The sequence below is a fragment of the Sus scrofa genome, chromosome 10, assembly GCF_000003025.6.
Source record: "Sus scrofa isolate TJ Tabasco breed Duroc chromosome 10, Sscrofa11.1, whole genome shotgun sequence".
NCBI lineage: Eukaryota > Metazoa > Chordata > Mammalia > Artiodactyla > Suidae > Sus > Sus scrofa.
Genome location: NC_010452.4, coordinates 24,886,427 through 24,903,298, shown reverse-complemented (window position 1 = coordinate 24,903,298; position 16,872 = coordinate 24,886,427). Strand labels below are relative to the sequence as shown.

Here is a 16,872-nt window from a genome sequence, read left to right as displayed (position 1 = left end):
ACAAAGGATAGATTTCTAAAGATCATTGTTTTTTTTTGTTGTTTGTTTGTTTTGTCTTTTTGCCGTTTCTTGGGCTGCTACCACGGCATATGGAGGTTCCCAGGCTAGGGGTCCAATCGGAGCTGTAGCCACCGGCCTACACCAGAGCCCCAGCAACGCGGGATCCGAGCCGTGTCTGCAACCTACATCACAGCTCACGGCAACGCCGGATCCTTAACCCACTGAGCAAGGCCAGGGATGGAACCCGCAACCTCATGGTTCCTAGTCGGATTCGTTAACCACTGAGCCGCGACGGGAACTCCAAATTTCTAAAGATCATTGTTAAGGAATATATATATATGCATTCATCATTTTGGTGAATTTTTCCAAGATGCCCCCAATAAAACTTGTACCAATCCTGCACTCACAATATACAAATCAGAGACAATTTTAGACCAGAGATAGGATATGAAAGATGGAGACACTACTGTAAAATTAGATTGCTACCCACTTAGCTACAGTTTTAATATCCCTAAAGAATCAAGCCCCCCTCAAAAGGAAAACAATACAATCAAACACAATTGGTTTGGACATTCGCATGAACTGAATCAAGGAACCTCATTCCCTTCTGAGCCACTGAGATAAGTGTACCAAAATCAAACAGAAGCAAAAATACTAGCACAACACTCAGCCTCCGAGATTTGTGAAAGGCAGCAGAATCGGAATAGGGGAGATGAGGATTCCTGGGACTTGCAAGAAGACCCTTCGGAATCTCCCTCGGAGGGGCCGTGAGTTCCTTCCACTAAACTGTCCTGAAGTGCAAGAAGCAGAGAACACCCAGGGGTGTTGAGGCCCGATTGTGATGCAGAGAATGCTGAGGTCCCAGGGTCGCAGGGCTCAGAGGATTCTCATCACAGCTCGAAAAGGCCATTGTGGAAAATGGACATGAAGACACTGGAAGCCTCCGTGAGTTTTCTTGATGTGAGAGGGTTCCTGAATACCTGTCAGGTAAACACTCTCTGCAGTCAGTTCTCTAGCTTCGAAAACTCTGGAATCCTCTCAGTCCACCGCGCCTGGGGACCTGCGGAGCATCTGGACCAGTCACCGGGTGGGGACCTGCACCGCCGTGTTCTCTGGAGCTAGCCCCGCACACCTGCGGGTCACGTGACGCGGCCCCTCACGTGACGCTGGGTGGTCGTGACGTCATCACTGCGCGCGGCGACGGTGGGGACGGCCTCGGGTCGGGGCGGCGGTGCTTGGGCTCCTCCCGAGCCGCCCGCTAGCCCCGCGCCCACCCCGCGGGCCAGAGCGCAGGTGAGTGGCCCGGAGGCAGCGGCTAGCGCCTTTCCGTCCCCTTTCTCCCGGTCGGCCTCTCCCAGCCGGGCGGTGTCCTGGCGACGAGCGCCTCGCCCTCCACCTGAAGCTGTCGGGGAGGACTCCGCTTTGCTCTCCAGCCTGCAAGCCCCCCTCCCCCGCCCCGAATCTGACCCAGCCCGCGGCGCAGCCTCTCCTCTAGGGAACTCGCTGGAGCCCGGGCTAGGTCAACCCTGGATCGGGGCGCACCCTGCGTACCCCGGCAGAGAGACCGCGCCGCGTTGGGGTCGAGTCCGTTTGACAGGTGAGCCCTGTCGTAACATCCCCTCCCCACCCCGAAGGTCTTCACGGTAAACGGGCGTCTGTGCAGACCTTTCTCACATCTCCGGAGTTGAAACTGCATTGACTCAAGGACGACCTTTTTGAAAAACATCGTATGCTTTGCTGTAAAATGGATCTTGCGGAGTTGTTGGACGGATAACATAGAGTGCCTATAGAATAATATGCTAACTATGAACAGGAGTAGATGAGAAATTAGGATCTCGTTTTTGCTTTCATATCAAATTATGGTTGTGAGTTGTGGACTCTTGAAAACCAGTTGTTTTTTTTTTTTTTCCTTGGATCATTTCAGAAAGTTCTGGAGCCTACATAAGATAGGCTTTCTTAATAACCACCCCATTCATTCTACAGAAACTGTTTTTGAAGCAAAAAAAATTAGTGTGACCAAAGCCTGTCAATCAGGAAAGTACTTCTTATATTGATTTGTTAAGATGTAATCTGTTATTTAGTTCATTTAATTGGTATGTGCAGGTGAACTTTACAAGTGACTGGCTATGGCAGTGAAATTAGTAGCAGAGGTCCTATCCTAGTAAGTCACTCTTTCAGTATAGAAATACAAATACCGATTTGTTAATTTTGCTGAACCTTTGCAACTAATGTAGAGTGGGAAGCCCCTTCTGTAGAAGAGCTTCAGTAGCTTTAGTGGAAGTCCACAGATAAGTGTGCATGGATTCCACTGTTCAGTATAGGTATCGGGTCCTCACTTGAAGTTTCACTTTTTGAAGAAATCCGGATATATTTGAAAGTCATCAAAAATAATTATTTGCATTATTTTAGAAAAAAGTTTATTTTCACTAATACTTGATCTTTATTGCTCTAGGTTGAATACACAGTTTTTCTTTTCTTGCACTCTATTACTAAACATTTATTGTACATTTTCTGGGAAAGAAAAAAATATATAAATCAGAATCCCCACCCTATAAATATTTACCTACTTAATCTACTTGAGGATATTAAAAACAATGATATCACACCCTTAAGAAATTCTGTCTTTTCATTTTGTCACGTGAGACAACAGCCTTGTGAAGATATGCAGGAAATGTAGGGTTTTTTTCCACTTATAATGCAGTTGTATTGATCATAGTATTTGTCAAATGGTTGGGGCACTTGATGATTATGGAATTCAGAGGAAGAAGAGATCATTTTTATTTAGTTTTATTTTAGTTTTTATATTATTATTTGTTATTTATTTATTTATAATTATTATTATTTTTTATTATATTTATTTTAGTTTTTATTTATAGTTAGTGGCTAAATTGTATTCGTAATGCCAGGAATAGGAGAGCTCCCTACTTGAAGATTTTTGAGTCTGATGGAGCCTCCTTAATTTGTAGAGCTAACAGTATGTTTAGCTTCCCAATTCCTTCAAATATGGTCCTTGTTTTTCTTTTCTCTTGTAGTTGCAGCATCCAAGGACCCCTTTCATCCTTTCTCCATATTGCTTGATGGGAGGCATTATGGCCCCCAAAGACATAATGACAAACACTCATGCTAAATCCATCCTCAACTCAATGAACTCCCTCAGGAAGAGCAATACCCTCTGTGATGTGACATTGAGAGTAGAACAGAAAGACTTCCCTGCCCATCGGATTGTGCTGGCTGCCTGTAGTGATTACTTCTGCGCCATGTTCACCAGTGAGGTAAGTGGTAAGTTATCTCCTCACAAGTGGAGCCCACACACATCACCTTGTAGTTGCCTCACTTCGCTGAATAAAATAGTAGAAATGTGACATGACAGTGAATTTAAACAGAGTGGCGGTTAAATGGGCAGACTCTGGATCAGATCTGCCTCTTGACTGTGCCTTAGTTCCCTGTCTTTCAGTTAGGGAAGGAAACTGGGAAGTAATACACAGGAGCCTATGCTTATCGTGACAGTTAGTGGAAAAAATTTCCTATAATGTGCTTAGAACAATGTCTAGCATGGAGGAAAACACAGTTGTCAGCTCCTGGGTTTACTTATTGTTTTTTTTAATTTGTTTTCCTTCTCAAGTTTGCTGTTTTCACCTGCATACCAGGAAGGGGAAGGCACGAGGAGTGAGATTCAGTCCTCATCCCACTCCTCCTGACAGCGTGTGAGGAAAGTCTGTATTCGTTCCACCCGGGTTGCCTTCAGAGTCGTTGCAGATGAGAGGGGCAGCTGTGTAGGTGTAGGGAGGCTCACTTGGGAAAAGGTGCTGACCCCGGAGGACAAGCCATTAGCAAAGGGAATGAGAAACAGTTTGGCTTGGCAAGAAAAGGTAGTGCTGGCAAATATTAAGCCTGGCAAGATGCTGAAGACATGGGGGCTGCCGAGGAAATTTTAAGGTGCCTATTGGGGAGCTGGCAGAGGAGAGCACCACACTCGTCTTCCAAGAGCTGAGATCTGGGAGTTCCCATCGTGGCTCAGTGGTTAACGAATCTGACTAGGAACCATGAGTATACGGGTTTGTTCCCTGGCCTTGCTCAGTGGGTTAGGGATCCAGTGTTGCCGTGAACTGTGGTGTAGGTCGTAGACGTGGCTCAGATGGTTCCTAGTCGGATTATTTTCCACTGCCCACAACGGGAACTCCCCAAACAACTTTTTAAAAAGGTGAAAGATTTATAAAATATAAAGAGAAACCAGAGCATGACCAAACAACTTTTAACTGCTGTGCCTTCTCAGCCTCCGAAATATGGATTCTTATATTCTATTCCATTTAGTTTAATTCTATTTTTTTTTTTTTTTTTGGCCATGCTCAGGGCATGTGGAAGTTCCTGGGCCAAGGATTGAACCCGTACCACAGCAATGACCTAAGCTGCTACAGTGACAACACCAGATCCTTTAACCAGCTTTGCCACCAGGGTTTTCCTAATTTTTATATTCTAATTATAAAGCCAGAGTCATGTGTGTGATGCTGAACCAGTGCTCAGCCACGTGACTAGGAGGGAAAATGGAAGCCTAACAGGTCAGTCCAGTAGATCCAGGCTAATTATAAAGTGATCCCTTACAGGATAACATTACAGATCCCTGTCCTGCACTGTCTCCCACAGTCTCTACCCACAAGTGCCAGAGCATTGGGATGTCCCTGAGTGAGGAGTGTCACAGCTGCCAGCAGGAAGCACTAAGGACTCGGGCTGCTGGCTGCTGCTTCTGTGCCATGCCTCCAGCCTTCACTTGTTCTCTGCACATCCAGGAAATTAGTGTGGAGGGCTTTTTTTTTTTTTTTTTTTTTTTTTGGTTTTTTGGTTTTGCTTTTTAAGGCCACACCCATGGCATTTGGAAGTTCCCAGGCTAGGGGTCGAATGGGAGCTACAGCTGCCAGCCTACACCACAGCAACAGCAATACGGGATCTGAACCACATCTGGTGTGAACTACACCACAGCTCACGGCAACACCACATCCCCAACCCACTGAGTAAGGCCAGGGAACAAACCCGTATCCTCACGGATACTAGTCAGATTCATTTCCACTGTGCCACAACAGGAACTCCAGTGTGGAGTTCTGTAGAAGGATCCTCTTTTTTTTTTTTTTCCCTCATCAGTGATTATTTTATAGTCTTTCTCCAAAAGTGGACATCAGACAAGAGAATGCTGGATGGTTTTGCCTTTTTTTTTTTTTTGTCTTTTTGCCATTTTCTTGGGTCGCTGTCATGGCATATGGAGGTTCCCAGGCTAGGGGTTGAATAGGAGCTGTAGCCACCAGCCTACGCCAGAGCCACAGCAACGCTGGATCCGAGCCGCGTCTGCAACCTACACCACAGCTCAGGGCAATGCCGGATCGTTAACCCACTGAGCAAGGGCAGGAATCGAACCCGCAACCTCATGGTTCCTAGTCGGGTTCGTTAACCACTGCGCCACGACAGGAACTCCGCCTTTTTTTTTTTTTTTTTTTTTTTTTCTATTGAAGTGTAATTGACCTACAGCACTCTTAGTTTTGAGGTGCACCACATAATGATTTCATATGTCTATGCAAATATGAAATAATCACAAGTTACCATCTGTCACTATTCAAAGTTATTATAACGTTATTGACTTTATTCCTCATGCTGAATAGTGCGTTCATGTAACTCATTAATTCTGTAATTGGAATTTATCTATTTCACTCATCCCCCCACCCCCTTGAGTTTTTGTTGTTTTTTAATTGAAGTGTAATCAATTTACAGTGTGGTGTTAGTTTCAGGTGTACAGCAAGGTGATTCAGTTATGCATAAGTACCTGTATATGTATTATTTTTTCATATTTTTTTTGGCTGTAGGTTATTACAAGATATTGAATATAGTTCCCTGTTCTAGACAGTAGGTCCCTGTTGTTTACGTATTTTATATATAGTAGTCTGTTAACCCCAAACTCCTAATTTGTTCCTCCTCCCCATCCTTCGCCTTCCCCACTTTTCCCTTTGGGACCCATAATTTTGTTTTCTATGTCTGTGAGTCATTTCTGTTTTATAAATAAGTTCATTTGTATCATTTTTTTAGATTGCATATATGAGTGATATCATATGATGCTTGTCTTTCTCTGATTTAGCATGAGAATCTCTAGGTCCATCCATGTTGTTGCAAATGGCATTATTTTGTTCTTTTTTATGGCTAATATTCCATTGTGCAGATGTACCACATCTATGTAATCCATTCATCTGTCAGTTGACACTTAGGTTCCTTCTATGTCTTGGCTGTTATGAATAGTGCTGCTATGGACATTGGAGTGTATGTATTGTTTTGTCTTTTTTTTTTTTTTTTTTTAGGGCCGCACCTGAGGCATATGGAGGATCCCAGGCTAGGGGCTGAATTGGAGATGTAGCCACTGGCCTAGGTCACAGCCACAACAATGCCAGATCTGAGCCACATCTTTGACCTACACCACAGCTCATGGCAACACCAGATCCTTAACCCACCGAGTGAGGCCAGGGATCGAACTTGCATCCTCATGAATGCTAGTCAGACTCGTTTCCGCTGAGCCACAATGGGAACTCTGTATCTTTCTGAATTACAGTTTTTGTCTTTTCTGGATATATGCCCTAGTGAGATTGATATAGTAGCTCTGTTTTTAGTTTTTAGTTTTCTTAAGGAATCTCCTTACTGTTCTCATTACCATATATGGAAGTTCCCAGGCTAGGGCTCGAATTGGAGCTCTAGCTACCAGCCTACACCACAGCCACAGCAATGCCAGATCTGAGCCTCATCTGCCACCTACACCACAGCTCATGGCAACGCCCCATCCTTAACCCACTGAGCGAGGCCAGGAATGAAACCTGTGTCCTCACGGATACTAGTCAGGTTCATTACCGCTGAGGCACAATGGGAACACCTTGAGTTTATTTTTATCTTTTTATTTTCTTCCATCATAGCTGGTTTGCAGTGTGAGTTTATCTTTAAGACTAACTGATGTAAAGGAGAGGGCCCAGAGACCTGGATTTTAGGTTTGTTGCCGGAACTCAGCTTCTGTCTGCTGGTGCCAAATTGAAACACAGAGACAGAGTTCTGGGTAAAGGAGGAAAAAATAGCTTTATTGCTTTGCCAGGCAAAGGAGGGTCACAGCAGACTAATGCCCTAGAGACTGTGCCCACCCCAGAAAGAATTGCAAGGCATTTTATAGTAAAAAGGAGAAACACAGGTTTTGAGATAGGAGTCAAGATTGGGACAAACATGCACTCTTCTTTCTTTGGGGGACTGTTAGTCATCAGAGCTGGAGTCAGGAGATGTTCATGATGGTGGTCTTCTGGGTTATTGCCTCGAATAACAGTACTTGCAAAAAGGGCATATTGATCAGAGATGAGAACACACGTGGAAGTTTCCTAAAAAAACATTGTGTGCTAATAATCTTTAACCCACAGGCAATTGTGCTCAGTTTGCCTCATCTTTAGCTTACAGGTGATTGTGTTTAGGGTGCAGTTAAGCCAGGGGGAAGGGCAAGGAGGGACTCTAAGCTGTTCAGTTTTAAAGTATTCGTTTCTAAAAGAAGCGTCAGGAATATAACTTTTCTCTTAGGTGTGTAAGATACCTATGTTATGTGTGTTCCTTGAGCGGGAACCAGGATCCTGCCCCAAGGCTGTACTGTTGTTGCCTCACTGTTCCTCCCTTCCCTGATTCGCAACTGTCTGAACCTGTCCCTCAGAACTCAGGCAAGGCCATGGTGGCTGAACGAGGCCCATTTCCTAAGAACAAGAAGTGGGGGTCTTGGGCCCAGGAGCTCCACAGATCCATGTCCCATTTCAGATTCAGTTCTCTTAGGAGTTCGATGTGAACTCACCCTCCCTGGTTTGTCTGTAGAACAGAGTGACTGAGCTAGATGGTTTCTTTATTCTCCTCCAGCCCTAAAATGCTCCTCAAATGTGCCGCAGTTGAAAGAACACAGGACGAGGCAGGAGGCCCTGGGTTTGAGTTGTTTCTTACTAGTTAAGACCTTGTTTAAGTCACATACCTTCTTTGAACCTTAGATCTTTTGTTCTTAAATGGCAGTGATATCAGACCTGACTGCCTTATTAAGTTGCTGTGAGAATCAGGATGAAATATCAATAAATGAGAGGCACTCTAAAAAATTGTAAAGCAAGTGCAGATGAGAAATACTACAGTTGCTCTAATTACATAGTGAACTCATTTCCATATTCCAGCCATTTGGCTAATGGGAATATAGTTTATTGAATAAGAAACTCCTGAAATAGGGAGTTCCCGTTGTGGCTCAGTGGAAACAAATCTGACAAGCATCCATGAGGGTGAGGATGCGGGTTGGATCCCTGGCCTTGCTTAGTGGGTTAAGGATCCAGTGTCGACGTGAGCTGTGGTGTAGGTCGAAGATGTGGCTCAGATCCCGCATTGCTGTGACTGTGGTGTAGGCAGGCAGCTATAGCTCTCATTTGACCCCTAGCCTGGGAACCTCCATATGCCGGGGGTGCGGCCCCAAAAAGCAAAAAAAAATAAACTCCTGAAATAAATGTACTTATATATTTCCGTTTGTAAATACTTCAACTCTGTTAAATGTTAGTAAAAATTTTTTTCCAAAATAACATACTACTGACTTTTTTTATTGTTAGAGATTTATTTTGTTGTTGGCTTTGGTAGAGAATACTTTTTGATTATTGTTCTGGCCTGACAAAAGAGTCACAGATGATAAAGACATTTAGTTCATAATAGAAGTACACTGGCATTTAGGGAGTAATTTGAATTTCTAAAGTAAAATTTTCATATGGTAATCAGTTTTCAGATAGTTTACTATCCTGTAAAATTGAAGAACTCCACCCTTAGATAAGCTGTTTTCTTTTTTTAATCTTTAAAATTTTTTATTTTTTATTTTTTTAACTCAATGAATTTTTTTTATATTTATTCAACCATCATCATAATCCAGTTTTACAGCATTTCCATCCCAAACCCCAGCCCATCCCTCCCCCGCAACCTGTCTCCTTCATAATCATAAGTTTTTTGAAGTCTGTGAGTCAACTTTTGTTCTGCAAAGAAGTTTATTGTTTCCTTTTTTAAGATTCCACGTATAAGTGACAGCATATGATGTTTGTGTCTCACTGTCTGACTGACTTCGCTTAGCATGATAATTTCTAGGTCCATCGGTGTTGCTGCAAATGGCATTAGCTAAACCATTTTCTATGATTATCTGGCCTCAGCTATACTCATGACTCCAAGGGTATAGTCAAGACTAAATATACCAGCAATAATTCAGTATTCCCAAAATAGAGTCAACCCAGTATTTTGGAAAAGTACCAGACAATCCACTTGTCTTCAGTGGTACAGCAGAAGTCCCCTTAAGATGGCCCGCATGTGATCTAAGGACAAATAGCACAGTGCTGGCTCGTCCTGGAGGGTCTGGAGCTGCAACCCACAGGACCCTCTACAAGCATGAGATACAAGTGACCTTTGCGTTCTATCTTAAAAGCTCATGGACACTAGTGGTATGCTCATAGCACTTTTGGTTCTGTTCAGTGTTAAAAGCTGTATTTGTTTTTTGTGTTTTGTGGGTTTTTTTTTTTGCTTTTTAGGGCCGAACTCGCTGCATGTGGAGGTTCCCAGGCTAGGGGTCAAATCAGAGCTATAGCCACCGACCTACACCACAGCTCATGGCAATGCTGGATTCTTAACCCACTGAGCAAGGCCAGGGATCAAACCAGAAACCTCATGGTTCCTAGTTGGATTTGTTTCTGCTGCACCACGATGGGAACTCCACAGATGTATTTGTCTTAATACGAAAGCAGTACTTTTTTTTTTTTTTTTTTGTCTTTTTAGAGCTGCACTCACAGCATATGGAGGTTTCCAGGCTAGGGATCCAGTCGGAGCTACAGCTGCTGGCCTACGCCACAGCCACTGCAACGTGTGATCTGAGCCTCATCTGTGACCTACACCACAGCTCATGGCAATGCCAGATCCTTAACCCACTGAACAAGGCCAGGGATTGAACCCACAACCTGATGGTTACTAGTCAGGTTCGTTAACCACTGAGCCACTACAGGAACTCCAAAAGCAGTACTTTAAATTAGTCACAAATAAAATCGATATTCCAAGAAGGCATCACCTCTATATGCTCTTGGATTACAAATAGCTCCCCTTTGTTTGGAAAGCTACAAATATATGCCATATTTACTCTGTGTAAATCAAACAAAATAGACAATAATTTTTTTTAAGATGTGTATTCAGGGGAGTTCCCATTGTGACTCAGCATTAGTATCCATAAGGATGCGGGTTTGATCCCTGGCCTCGCTCAGTGGGTTAAGGATCTGGTATTGCTGTGAGCTGTGGTGTAGGTCACAGATGCAGCTCAGATCTGGCGTTGCTGTGGCTGTGGTGGAGGCTGGCAGCTGTAATTCCAGTTCAACCCCTAGCCTGAGAACCTCCATATGCCATGCATGTGGCCCTAAAAAGCAAAAAAAAAAAAAAAAAAAAAAAAAGATATGTGTATTCAGTTAATATTGTTAACCTCCTTTCAGGCTCTTGGTTGTGAGATTATGCCTTTATCGTGTGGAATTATAACCACCATGATTTCATACCCTTTGACCTTACAGCTTTCAGAAAAGGGGAAACCATACGTTGACATCCAAGGTCTAACCGCTTCCACCATGGAGATCCTGCTGGACTTCGTGTACACAGAAACTGTGCACGTGACAGTGGAGAATGTCCAAGAACTGCTTCCGGCAGCCTGCCTGCTTCAGCTGAAAGGTACAGATGCTAAAGTCGAAGTTGTTCATGCCCAGCTGGCCTGGGATGTTTAAAATCTGTGATGTAAACTTATTTGTGAAAATTAAGGAGACAGACGGGGGGGCCTCCTGTTTACTGTCCATGGCACAGAAGATCAGTTCTCAATCACAGTGTAGAGAAACTGTTCCAAATGTGAGTGTCTGGCACTTTAGGAGTAGGATTTCTTTTCTGTTTTTAGAAAAATGGAGGAAGGGATAATAGATGCATTTTCTTCGTCCAGGGACACAGTAGTCCTGCAAGAAACACAGGAAACTGGTAGGATTCACTGCCTCCTTGGACGGGAACTAGATGGCCAGGGGTAGGGAGGCTGGGGGACTACTACTCACATAAACCCTTCATACCTTTAATTTTTTTAACCACAACAATTTTCTGTTAAAAATTTAAATCGACCCACAAAGGAGTTCCTGTCGTGGCGCAGTGGTTAATGAATCCGACTAGGAACCACGAGGTTTCGGGTTCAGTCCCTGCCCTTGCTCAGTGGGTTAAGGATCCGGCGTTGCCGTGAGCTGTGGTGTAGGTTGCAGACGCGGCTCAGATCCCGCGTTGCTGTGGCTCTGGCGGAGGCCGGTGGCTCCAGCTCTGATGAGACCCCTAGCCTGGGAACCTCCATATGCTGCGGGAGCGGCCCAAGAAATAGCTAAAAAGACCAAAAATAAATAAATAAATAAATAAATAAATAAATAAATCGACCCACAAAAATGAAAGTGTGGAGTTTTCGCAGGATTAGAAGTAGTCCCCCTTCCAGTTCCCAGTCTGTCTTTCTTAACCTCCAGTTCTGTTTCTGTTGTTTTCAGTTTTTAACACTTGATTGAAACAGTGTGAAGCTTTTGCATTAGTGTGCAGCTGTAAAATTAAGTTTATACTCTGAACTTTTCATCTAGAGAAATGCAGGAGTGTCATCTCTCAGTACCTCCTGTTTCTTTGACCAGAGTCTTTTAGTAAGTTTTCATGTGGAGTAGAAGTTAGGTGCACTAATTACAATTTACAGTTACAAATTACAGTTGGATTTACATCTTGATTCCTAAGAGTCTTGTCAGCATTTTTGTTTAATTATGGCAGTATCCGAGGTAGCAGTTTATCCTGCTGCACTTGTATTAATGCTGCAGCAGACCTGTGTAAAGAAGGCCTTGCCCAAGGCCACACAGTGCATAACACAGAAATGGGATTTGAATTCCCTAAGCGTAGACTTTCAAGGCCGATATTTCAGTGTTGAACCAGGGTTCCTCTGATATCGTGTGGAGATGCTGTGATCACAGATTACAGGGTGGCCCACCCCAGGAAGTATCCTCAGGGGCTCGCTGTCTGTCTGTCCTAGGCGTGAAGCAAGCCTGCTGCGAGTTCTTGGAAAGCCAGCTGGACCCGTCTAACTGCCTGGGCATCAGGGACTTTGCCGAAACTCACAATTGCGTTGACCTGATGCAAGCAGCTGAGGTCTTTAGCCAGAAGCATTTTCCCGAAGTGGTGCAGCATGAAGAGTTCATTCTTCTGAGTCAAGGAGAGGTGGAAAAGCTCATCAAGTGCGATGAAATTCAGGTACAGACCTGGCGTGGTCTGATGCTTTCTTCAAGATGGGGCCCTAAAACCAGAAAACAGGGTGGAGTTACTGTGCTTCTGGTACAAGGCTTTTTTGTCATGGGTTTGTAGTGGCTCCAAGGTTACACTAATGCCCCTGAACCTATGTGCCAACTGTATTTGCATATTTATGAAACTTATGATCCTGGTGGTTAAGAAGCACTCTCAAACAGTGTGGAATAAGCAGAAATGGGAAGTGAAGCAGCTTTCGGTAGAACACTTCCATTTCCCCTGCAGTCATTGGCAAACATCGATTGAGAATATCTACTGTATAGCAACCACTGTGCCCAGAGCTGGAAGTCCAAGAGGCAGTAGGATGCAGTCCTGATTCCAGAGAATTCAGTGAAGTGACAGTTTCATGCCTATTCAGAGTGAGAAATCTACGTAGGGGAAAAGAAGAGTAAGCCTTCTGGGCTTAATTGAGATCAAAAAGGCAGTGGGTCAAAAAGGACAGGATGTGGAGTTCCCATTGTGGCTCAGCATTAACGAACCTGACTAGTAGCCATGGGGACACGGGTTTGATCGCTGGCCTCACTCATGGGTTAAGTATCCAGTGTTGTTGTGAGCTGTGGTGTAGGTCACCGACGAGGCTCTGATCTGACGTTGCTGTGGCTGTGGTGTAGGCCAGCGGCTGCAGCTCCAATTCAGCTCCTAGTCTGGGAACCTCCTTATGCCATGGGTGTGGCCCTCAGAAGACAGGAAAAAAAAAAAAAAAAAAAAAAAGAATTTGAAAAAAAAGAAAGAAAAAAAATATTTTGGAAAGAATCGAAATTTGATTAATATTCTAAGTGCTATGGAAGGAGTTTGCTACTTAAAGACATTCTGTAATGCAATTCTATAAACAAGTGATTACTTCCTGATTTATTTTTTTAACACCAGGATTTTCAGGTAATAACAAATCAAATACATTTCTCATCAGCATTTTCTTGACACCTTTTCCTAATGAAGTTTCTCAGGGACACTGAAGGGGCACATTGGTGCCCTCGTTTCCGACTAGAGGAATGATTTCCACTATGATGCATGGTTTCACATAGGCCCAGAGGTGCTGCTCTGGCAAAGTCTGTGGAGCCAAGGGTTTGCTCTATTTTGTTCTCACCCTCACGGTGAGGGTGGGGGGAGAGTCTTTGTGCAGAATGCCAGGTGCAGGGGTAGAATGAGCATTCAGACGTGAGGCCCATTGTGCATGGTCATAAAATAGCATTGGTTCACTTATCAAATGTTTATTGAGTATGTAACTGTGTGCCCAGAACAGTTCTAGATGCTGGGGATCCAGTTATGGATAAAGCAGTCAAAAATCCCTGTGCCCTGGAGTTTCCATACTAATGGTACCATTCTTGGCATTTTTCATCTTAATTCTCAGAACGGTCTCCATTTTTCGTAGGAGGAGACTGATGCTGGGAGATTGGTCACCTACCCCAGCTAGGAAGTGGTGGGGCCAGGACTCACCTCGATGACAGCCTCTTAACAGGCAACTGAACTGGACACTGGACCTTTAACCCACTGCACCAGGCCAGGGATTGATTCCCAGACTCTGCAGCAGCCGGAACCACAGCAGTTAGATCCATAACCCACTGTGCCACAGCAGGAACTCCCTCATTAGTTTGTTTCTATTTAACCAAGATCGCAGCAGCCATTTATTTTAAAATGTGTAGACTTTGGGATAACACTAGTTGGAACAGGGAGGGCAGATAACTGACCTATTCAGAAGCTGAGATGAACTCTGTTGTATAGTTTTTCTTAAGTGTCTGGTGAGACTGGCCTTTGCTTTCTTCCAGCACATGGCATTTGTTCCCTCTTTCATATACCAGCCAGAGTAGGAGCTAGATGTCTGACTCTCTTGCTGACACTGCCTCTCAGTAGTACTTAAAACAGTGGGAAACAGTAAGTCATATTATTTAAGACAACATGGGCTTTAGAAGAGTTCCCTTGTGGCTCAGCAGGTTAAGGATCTGGCGTTGCCATTGCTGTGGCTCTGGTTACAGCTGTGGTGCAGGTTTGGTCCCTGGCCCCACAGCTTCCATATGCAGTGGGCACAGCCAATAAAATAAACAAAAAATAACGTGGGCTTCAGAATCGCACTGGCGTTTAGGTTTGGCTAGGTGACGATACCTAACCACCCATCCTCAGTTTCTCTTGCATAAAGTGTAGGTAAGAGTTGTACTCACTACGCAGGCTGTTCTGAGCCTTAAATAAGAGTGACAGTGCTTGGTGCATAAAAGAATTCTCTCTGTGAAAATTTATTATGGGGAAATTTCTCTCAACAGTGAAGCATTAACATTGAGGGATTTTCCTCCCGGTTGAGCTCTCTGCAATTCTAGTTTATCCTGTCTTCGGAAAGATCAAGGGAGTTCCCATCGTGGCACAGTGGCTAACGAATCTGACTAGGAACCATGAGGTTGCGGGTTCGGCCCCTGGCCTTGCTCAGTGGGTTAAGGATCCAGCGTTGCCGTGAACTGTGGTGTAGGTTGCAGACACGGCTCAGATCCCGAGTTGCTGTGGCTGTGGTGTAGGCCAGCACCTACAGCTCCAATTAGACCCCTAGCCTGGGAACCCCCATATGCCGCAGGTGCAGCCCTAGAAAAGGCAAAAAGACAAAAAAAAAAAAAAAAAAAAGATCAAGGACCTCTGCTCAGGATTGAAATCCCCCTCCCTTGTTTTTGGCCTCGACTGCAGCATGCAAGAGTTCCCAGACCAGGGATTGAACTCACACCACAGCAGTGACAGTGCCAGATGGTTAACCTGCTGAACCACCAGTGGGTGAACTTCTGGAGGGGGGGAGAGCATTTTAAATTGGTATGTCTAATTTAAACCTAGAATGTGACAGAGTCTAGCATGCAGATGTTTAGAACTGTTAGCGCGTCGTCCTTGTCTTTAACAGATGTTTGTTTAAAACGCCATGGACCCCCTTCTGCACCCTTGCCTGCATTTCATCCACCAGCAGTCTGGGTTAGTTTAACCTCTCAAATTTCTGTCACCACTGCCATAGTGTAAGCATCAGATCCTTTTGCCTAATGGATCAGAGTGGCTTCTAACTGGTCTCCTGGCGCTTGGCCCTTCTAAACCATTCTACCCGTGGTTGTCAGAGTTATCTTTACAAAACACTGCTGTGATCATATTTGAGGCCTGCTTGAAGCCTTTAATGGCTTCCAGCTGCTCTTAGAGTAAAATCCAGTCCTCTGATGCTCTGTTTATTTCTCCAGCGTCATCTTTTTTGTACCATCCTTCCTTCACTGTCGCACTAGCCTCTTATTTCCCAAGCTGTCCAGTAGAATGCTCTGTGAAGACGGAATGGGTCAGTGGCCTCTAGCCACATGTGGCTACTGAGCACTTGAAATGTGGCCAGTGTGAGTGAGAAGCTGAATTTTACTTAGTGTGAATGCGAATAGCCACGCATGTGGCTCACAGCTCCTATATTGGATTGTGCAGTAATAGGGCTTTGCATGTGCTTTCTGTCTGCCATGGAGAACTCTCTTATTCCCTGTGGCTAATCCCTACTCACCCAGCGGATTTAAATCTATCACTTCTGCAGGGAGGCTTTCCCCGACCCATTAAGCTCAATGAAGAAGTCTCACGTTATTCTGTCTCAGAACCCCTGTGCTTTTCCTGTACGTATATCATGACAAAGTGGGGATGTTTGTTTTTCTGATGTAACAATTGTCTCTCTGTTTAAGAGAAAGGTTCATGTCTGATTTGCTCACCATTGTATAATTAGCACCCAGCACAATTCCTGGCACTTAGTAGATGTTTAGTAAATCCATCGAATGAGTGAATATTCTGGAACAGTTCCGTGTTTTCAGTTCTTGAGAAAAGTCCACAGAATGGTTTCTGTGTCTGGGCCCTGAGACCCTCTGAAGGGCAGCTCTCAGAGCAGACACACTCCAGGGCTGGCGGGAGAGACACAGGCCTGTTTTTGAGGTGTGGGCCTCGGGGAGGTCGTAGGTGTTATCCTAAGTGGTGCTCTTCTGGGGGCGTATGGGTGTTTTAGGGTGTGTCTGCCTTACCCATCTGTGGAATGCAGCTTAGACCTAAGTTCCCCAAATGATTAATGACGTATATCATCACAGACAGCACGTGCCTAATCCAGAGTAGCTCAAATACCAGTTGATGGCACTTGGAGGACTGAGCATTGCCTACTGTGTCAGAGGGAAGTTCCTGCTTCACAGGCTTGCCTGAGGAGTTGGGGAGCAAGCCTGAAGGTCCTTAGCCAACACCTGCAAATAAAAGTTATTTTAAGAGCCAGTCTTGGAGTTCCCATTGTGACGCAACAAAAACGAATCCGACTAGGAACCATGAGGTTGCAGGTTCGGTCCCTGGCCTCACTCAGTGGGTTAAGGATCCGGCATTGCTGTGGGCTGTGGTGTAGGACGGTGGCAACAGCTCCAATTAGACCCCTAGCCTGAGAACCTCCATATGCCTTGGGTGCGGTGCTAAAAGGACCAAAAAAAAAAAAAAAAAGCCGGTTTGGGGGCAACAGATTCCCCCTCCTCCTCCTAAAGCTTCAGAAATGACCAGAAAAAA

General features: G+C 44.6%; 1 protein-coding gene across 3 annotated transcripts in view; it reads left to right on the top strand.

Annotated features, from left to right (window-relative positions):
* KLHL12 (kelch like family member 12) overlaps positions 318–16,872 on the top strand; it is a 33,166-nt gene continuing 16,611 nt past the window's right edge. Inside the window, exons 1-4 of one of the 3 annotated variants that reach the window (XM_013980134.2) lie at positions 318–987; positions 3,033–3,272; positions 10,590–10,743; positions 12,098–12,315. In XM_013980134.2, coding sequence (XP_013835588.1) covers positions 919–987; positions 3,033–3,272; positions 10,590–10,743; positions 12,098–12,315 — 681 coding nt within the window. In that variant the 5' untranslated portion in view covers positions 318–918. Of the gene's footprint in view, positions 988–1,177; positions 1,598–3,032; positions 3,273–10,589; positions 10,744–12,097; positions 12,316–16,872 lie in introns of those variants that run through there. The other 2 variants (XM_003130611.5, XM_005668015.3) reach the window with 2 other exon arrangements.